This window comes from Rutidosis leptorrhynchoides, chromosome 9 (assembly GCF_046630445.1).
Source record: "Rutidosis leptorrhynchoides isolate AG116_Rl617_1_P2 chromosome 9, CSIRO_AGI_Rlap_v1, whole genome shotgun sequence".
NCBI classification, from domain to species: domain Eukaryota; kingdom Viridiplantae; phylum Streptophyta; class Magnoliopsida; order Asterales; family Asteraceae; genus Rutidosis; species Rutidosis leptorrhynchoides.
This window is the reverse complement of record NC_092341.1, coordinates 13,479,939-13,487,808: the sequence shown is the minus strand read 5'-3', so window position 1 is coordinate 13,487,808 and position 7,870 is coordinate 13,479,939. Positions and strand designations below refer to the sequence as shown.

Genomic DNA, 7,870 nt, shown 5'->3' with positions numbered 1-7,870 from the left:
TTCACCAAACATAGCGTTGAGTTGTTATCCAGGTTTTGTTTAAGCTGACCCGGTTGGTTCTGCTACTACTATCAGGTTGTGTTTGCCTATTGTTACTATATAGTATAACTTCGTTCATTGCATAATAAGTGTTTATATATTATAGGTTATATATAGTGTGTTTATATGATATTAATAAAGTTTAAATGTTGTTAATATAGTGTTGTATGATGTTTAGAATCGTGTTGTGTAATCTGGCGTGTTAAAACAGTTAGATGGTTGTGTGTCGTTTGTTTGTCCAGTTCTGCTCCAGGTCTGCACTACATGTCTACAATCGTGTGAATCATGGTGTGTTATATAGTCAAATTCTTGTGCTATAGATCCAATCAAACATGTGTTATAAACCTGATTTATACGCATGCTTCAAACATGTGTGAATCATGTGATATATTTATACAAACTTTCAGAACAAACGCCCAAGTGTATAAAGAAAAAGAAATATTCAATTACCTCTGATGATGTTGAAGTCTCCATTATCTTTGAATCCTGCGACGAAGCTAAACAAGCAAACAAGAGCAAGCCGGAAAAAAAAACAAACAAACCTGTGTTTTTATATTTATGAAAAGATTTTTTATATTTTATATTATTTATAACTTCAATATAAATCTTATTTATTTAAGGTATATAAAATTTTATAATATTATAATTATATTATATATATATATATACTTATCAAAATCCATTCCTAGTTATCAAATTATTTCCTAACTCTTCCGTAACTAACTAACGTCGTATTAATTAGACGTGTTTGTTTATTAACCTCGTTCAATATGAACCCTAAATAACCCGTTACATTGTTTGTTTAATTAGACGTGTTCGGTAGTTTCGGTAGACTAACATTAACAGAACTTTAAGGGTTAGGTTGATTAAACGGAGATCGTTAACATATATATCCCGTTAACTTATTTAGACGTGTCACAGTTAAAGGCGTTACTTACAAACTAATTAGACGTGTGTTTTGAAACTTATTAGACGTGTTAAACATTTAGACATGTTCCCGGCAAATCTAATTAGACGTGTTGCAAATTCGACGTGTTGTTGTTTCATATAGACGTGTTCCTGGTAGACATAATTAGACGTGTTGTTAATTAGACGTGTTAGTTGGAATACTTTTTAGACGTGTTGTCAGTTAGAGGTGTTCCCGGTAAAAGTAATTAGACGTGGTTACCAATTAGATGTGTTAAACTTATTTAGACGTGTTGAATATATCTAATTAGACGTGTTGCGAATCTTAATTAGACGTGTTCCGTGTTTTTTTGTGTAAAAATCTTAATTAGACGTGTTCCGTTTGATAAAATAGACGTGTTATATAGTGAACACGTCTAAATGGAGGGCTCTAAATGAGCCGAAATGTAGTAGTGACGGGTGGTTTAGTTCCCCTCGGATGCTCCCAATCGCTGTAAAAAAAAAAAAACTTTATACGTTTTATTTTATCAAATTTTATATTTTATTATTATTATTTATTATTATTTATTATTATTTATTATTATTATTATTATTATTATTATTATTATTATTATTATTATTATTATTATTATTATTATATATGTTATAATAATAATATATAATAAAAATAATAGTGATTAAATGATAATGATAATAAAAAATAAAAATTATATTAAATCCAAGCTAAACTTGAGATTGTTAAAAGTTTAGCTAAAAATTATATTAAGTCTATGTGCTCTTGAGATTGTTAAAAGTTTAGCTAAACTTGAGAATCCAAGCTTTTCGAGAAAAAGATAAAGATAGTAATTAACTTTTTTTTCTACAAATTTGATTCATCCATATCTTGTATGGCAAATAGCTAAACTTGGTAAGTCACTAATTGCTGTTTCCACAAACCAACAAATAAATGACACGTGTCAACACCTTTTTCGCTCTTTATCGTAACCATATTTATATGTCCCCAAGAACGACTCCAATCCTATCCTTGATCTACGTTTCTCAAACACTCATTTTCTTTATTTTCAAACTCACCAATCAACAATATAAAAAGTAAAAATGGTTCATCATAATTAACATTTTATATGTCATTTTGATCTTAATCCAATGGTAATGGGTGAAAGAAAAAATCAAAACTTTAAAGATCATCATCATCATCATCATCATCATCATGATCATCATAAAAGTTGGACTGTCAAGGGATTAATACATGAACATCAACATGAAAGACAACATCCATGTTCTTCTAATGAAGAAGCTTCAACAATTTCTAATGGATCATCATCATCATCATCATCAACATCATTGACATGTTCATCTTCATCATTTGAATTAATGGATGATGCATCTTCTTCTTCAGCTAATTCCAGTAGATCTTCTCTATATGATCTATCAGACCTTATGTCCCATTTACCCATCAAGTAAGTTCAATTTGTTTACATAAAAAGATTCAAAATTAATTTGATTTTTACATTAAATGTCCAATTACTGAAATGGGTATTGTTATGCATAAAGTAAGCAAATTTACTCAAAAAGATTCGAAATTTGATTACCTTTTAGGTTAAAGATTTTTCTACCATTATACACAAAAAGATAAATTCTATACATAAAAAGATAAGAACTTTGATAGTTTTCTACATTAAAAATCCTTATACTGAATTGGGTATTTCATATCTTGTTCAATTCCTTACACAAAAGATTCCAAATTTGTTTAATTTTTTGCAATTAAGATCCGTATATTGAAGTGGTTATTTCTTGTACTAATTGCAGAAGAGGACTTTCAAAGTTTTACCATGGTAAATCAGACTCATTTACATCTCTTGCAAGAGTAACAAGTATTGAGGATCTTCCAAAAAAAGAAAATAATCCGTACAAGAGGATGAAGAAAAGCTACAAATCTCACACACTTCCTAAACCAATCATCTCAAAGAAAAATTCAAGAAAGAAAAAGTTTGGCAGTTGCATCAAAAAGGAATACAATGAGTAATCTTGGTTAATTATGATGTTCTTTTACCGTTGTAAATAGTTTTGGTGTAAAATGTAAATATAAGGTTTTGCTTTAATTATTTGTTCATAAACGTTTTTGAGAGCCAATTAAAGGAGTTGAAATATGCATTAGATACATGAATAAGTTAAGAGAAATCTAGGAGTTAAAAGATGATAACTTAATGTTTGATTTCAAGGTTTTGTAGTTTTTGATCTCCTTAGTTGTAATGGTGTAACCATGCCTAATCACTTATGTGTTTTTGCACCTCTGTTTCAAATTGAAACATGCAACAATAAGTAGTAAAAATTGTTACTAGATAAACATCAAATGGTCTAATTGTATATACTAATTATTTTTCATAGAGACAAGAAAAGCATATCTAGTATGAAGTCATTGTCACCAAAAAGCCTACACAGAAATTATTGTTCAAATTAGAGGTACGTACCCAGTGGCGGATCCAGGAAATTTTTTCACCGGGACGAAATATTTTTCTAAAACGTAGAGATTTTTCTTGGCAAAATATGGAGGTTTTGAGGCAAAATATAGAGTTTTTTGAGCAAAATTTAGAAATTTTTTGGCAAAATACGAAGGTTTGAGGCAAAATATGGAGGTTTTGGGACAAAATATGAAGGGTTTGGGGCAAAAAAAAATTCCATCGGAAGCAAAATCAAAAAATCGAAAAAATTTACACTAAAAATTGTAAATCCACCGGGGGCGGCCGGCCCACCCTGACCCTTCATAGGTCCGCCCCTCACATACCTCTAGTTTACACATTTCCAACAAACATAAGTGCTTTACATTTGCATTATTAGAATATACTCCAACTTATATATACAAAAAGGAGATCCTAAGATTGTGGTTATTAAAAGTTCTTGATGAAATCAAGAATGATCTCATTGATCTTTTGAGGTTGCTCTTGATTGAGGAAATGACCCACACCTTCCAATACAACAACTTGTTGAAGCAATGGCACATCTTTTTTGAATCCAACACCGTGCACATACGTCTTGGCACCTGGTGTCGTGTATACTAAATCCTTATCCCCTACAACGTATATCACCGGTACTTTTATTTGTATTCCGGTCCATGCCGCTGTAAGTTCCCAGTTCCTGCATCGATTTCACAAACAATAGCTTAAACACATTAAGATAAGAACAACATTGATGCAACAGGACACATTGCTATCGTATGTATACATTTTGGTCCAGTACTCAGAAAAAGCAATTATTTTTACTCAAATATACGCCTATTTGGGATATCCTTGACCGTTTCTGACCCTTTCCCTGACCAGCTCAATGTTGGTTCGCATTATTGTCATATGCATATATATGCAGTAAATGGTCTTTTTTCATGAAAGATCAATAACCTATGACATTACACAATATACATGCATGTAGTAATCATCTGAGGGTACTGATCAATTATTGATGCTATACGTACAGATCTAAAGCTCGATAATAGTTCAATGGTCCAGTGAATCCTTTTTGTTCGAACTTTTGAACGTTGTAATTGATGTCTTCCTGGGATAACCAAGATGGTAGCTGGGGTGCATTTGAGGACTTTGGACCGAAGGGCTCGGATTTAGGTAAGCGAAGAGGTCCTGGTCTAGTCTCGGTTAGAATGCTTCTAAGCACATACTCGACTCCATAACTTTTTATCTCATCTTCCATCACTCCAGGCTCCTGCAAATTGTTCGGATTAATTGTAAATTCTACGTCTTGGTACAAACTGTAAAACAAAACATTCATTAAAAGGGGATGAATCAAATAATATAGTGGGTCCTAGATTATTGAGGAAGTGTGTTATGGATGTTACGGAGGGCTTAGGTGGCGCTAATGCGGCAGTTTCAGAGAGGAAGTGTGTTATGGATGAGAGTGTCGTTTTCTTTTCTTTTCTTTTCTTTTCTTCAACTAGTTTTTAACCTCAAGTTTCAAGATGCTCATTTTCGAGTTGGAACTCCATAAATCGTCTCATAACTCAACCTCAAGCTCCCTCGACTACTCGACTATGTTGATACTTGAGGTATTTAGATTCACAAAATTTTACTTATTTTTACTTTTTGACAAAATAACGTAATAACATATAATAAATCCGAGGATTAACAAGTACAACCAATACAATCAATCCAAACCTAGTCAAAACAAACAGCTAGTGGCGAACCTAAATAGAAGCCCGTGGGGTCACGAGACGAGACACCACTAGTTTGAAAATTTTTAGAAGAAAATACTCTTTAAATTGTATATAACACCACACCACTAATATTAACTGCAGGACCCATATATTTTACAAATTTATAGTTTTTCTTTAGATTGTATAGTAAATCACTAAATTTGAATACTCGGGCCCCATATATTTTTCAAATTAATAGTCTTTTTAAAGGTAAATTACCCCTAAAATAACATCAAGATATAATTAGTACTTAAAAATTTTCGGGAGCCCCTTGAATTATAATCCTAGAATCGCCAGTGCAAACAGCATAAATAAAACTAACCTAAAACAAATTTCAGCCAACAAGGCGAGACGTATATGACTAGGAAAGTAAATTCGTGCCAAACAAGCAAACAACGGATAACCTAAGTATCAGCTACACTAAAAACCACAAAATAAACACAATGGAAACGATCAAGAGAACGTCGACTGCCACATCAAAAACAAACAGTACAAGCAAATATAATTTTAGTTATAAGTATATATTGAGCTTTATAGATAAATTCTGTATGTAAATCATGCTCGTTCAAACTCGTAAAGCTCAATTAGCTTATTCGATTCTAAATAATTAGCTTATTCGATTCTAAATAACTAATCATCATTAAACAACTAGAACCATATATCAACTTTTATCTATTACTGGATATCCAAAACTAATTTAACAATAACTTTTATCAACAACTAAACTAATTCAAATTTAAGCAACGCAATTAATCCATACACACAATAATTACAGGTCAAGTGCTCATACCTGAAATCTGCAAATATAGTAATCATCACCAAAAAAAGTAGTCAATGCTTTAACAGGCTTCATAGTAGGCATCCTTGGGCAATATGCAACAGACATACACACAAAAGCCTTAACTTTATCAGGCCTAAACATACACAAATACCACCCAATCATAGCACCCCAATCAGTTGCAACCAAATACACTTCATCTACACCCAATGAGTCTATTAGTGCCACCACATCACCAACCACATGAAGACACGTGTAACTAGTTGCAGAAGGTGGTGCATCCGTGTCACCATAGCCACGTAAGTCCGGTGCCACCGCATGGTAACCGTGATTAGCCATGGCTAGTATTTGGTTACGCCACGTGTACCATAACTCCGGGAAGCCATGAAGGAACAGGACTATAGGGCCATCACCTTTTTCTGCTGCATGCATGTTTATTTCATTAACTGCTATTGTTCTATGCTTAATTGTTTCCATTTTTTTCAAATAAACATGTACACAACAAACTTAACTAAAAGTTTATGTAGTCTGTGTTTATGATATATACTCTGTTTTAGTATTTAAGAGTATCAACAAAAGTGAAGGATCATGTATTGACACATATGCATGCACTCCTTTTTTGTTTGTTCTGCTTCATGTGAAGGAAACATGCAATGAGTCACAGAGTGTTCTGTCACACGTGTCTAATACTTACTGTTTGTTACATGTGAACATTTATGATGTTTACACGAATAGATACCAAATTTGTTATCTTTTAAATTAAAAAATTCTTGCAGTGACATGGGTATCTGATGTTTGAATTAACCGTTAAGTAAGCTTGAAGTTTAACACAAAAAGATTCCAAATTTTGAATAAATTTACATTAAAGATCCCAATACTGAAATGGGTAGTTTTATATCTTAGTTCACCACCAAAAAGCTTGAATCTTTACATAAAAAGACTCACAATTTGATTCTTTTTTTATACTATTACAATTAGTATGCTGAGTTATGTTCATCAGCTAAGATTGAATGTTTACAGAAAAATATCCCCATTTTGATTAACTTTTAACTGTATATAATTAATAATTAATGGCTAAATAAATTAATGATACATGCACTGAAATGTTCATATGTTATTGGTTGCCCATCAAGTACTTGAATGTTTACTAAACTAGATTTCATGTTTATTTAGTTTTTAAACTACCAATCAAAATAAAAGAATTGGGCCTTCTTTTTCGAACGGCGATATTTGGCATCGCCCATAGGGGATTTAACCACATTCACGATCATATGCCACCTACACACACGTTAGGAGGAAACTCAATTCGCGACGATGTTGGCAGTACCATCGAAGGTTAAGAAAACCCCCCGAGACCTTCCCAAATCGCATTGATGCTGACAGTACCATCAAAAGTTGGAAACTCTCGCTTGGGGTGAAAATCGAACATGAGTTGGCAATAACTCAAGTTGGATTTCACCCCATACCACCCAAGCCAAGGCTTCGATGGTAAGAATTGGGCCTTTTTACTAGTGATTTAGAAAAGTCCATACTCAAAAATGTAAATGTTGGTTTATTATGATATTATTAATGTTGTAGTAAATCATATCCTTACTTATGAGTTATGAAGTTTCAAGAAAAAGAAGAAATCCAGAAATAGAAGTTTAGTCATAACATCAAAAGGTAACACCATGTTAATCCTGGCTTATGACATAGTAAGTAGAGCTAATTAAATGAGTTAAAACTATCCACTAGATTCATAAACTGAGTTGTGAAACAAATCTAATACAGTACTAAAAATGATCATCAATCGATGTTCGATTCCATAATTTCTACAAAAAGAAAGCAATAATGATGTTGATTCATGGAGACATGATTGACCGTTTTTGTAGTCGGCTCGATCTCCTCACCGGAGATGGTGTAACCATGCTGCTCGCTTCTGTGCTTTTACGCCTCTGTATCAAATTAAAACACGC

The 7,870-nt window shown here is 32.5% G+C and overlaps 2 protein-coding genes across 2 annotated transcripts; one reads left to right on the top strand and one right to left on the bottom strand.

The window, feature by feature from the left end:
• Window positions 1-1,983: 1,983 nt before the first annotated feature.
• LOC139867589 (uncharacterized) lies at window positions 1,984-3,144 on the top strand. Its single transcript, XM_071855956.1, has 2 exons — window positions 1,984-2,402; window positions 2,752-3,144. Exons 1-2 carry the CDS (start codon window positions 2,089-2,091, stop codon window positions 2,966-2,968), a joined length of 531 nt encoding a protein of 176 aa, XP_071712057.1. The 5' UTR covers window positions 1,984-2,088; the 3' UTR covers window positions 2,969-3,144.
• A 621-nt stretch (window positions 3,145-3,765) lies between these two features.
• LOC139867405 (epoxide hydrolase 1-like) lies at window positions 3,766-6,392 on the bottom strand. The gene is made up of 3 exons (XM_071855774.1): window positions 5,928-6,392; window positions 4,409-4,650; window positions 3,766-4,077 (listed from the first exon to the last, which is right to left on the bottom strand). The coding sequence occupies exons 1-3, from the start codon at window positions 6,390-6,392 to the stop codon at window positions 3,831-3,833; spliced, it is 954 nt and encodes a 317-aa protein (XP_071711875.1). The 3' UTR covers window positions 3,766-3,830.
• Window positions 6,393-7,870: the final 1,478 nt, after the last annotated feature.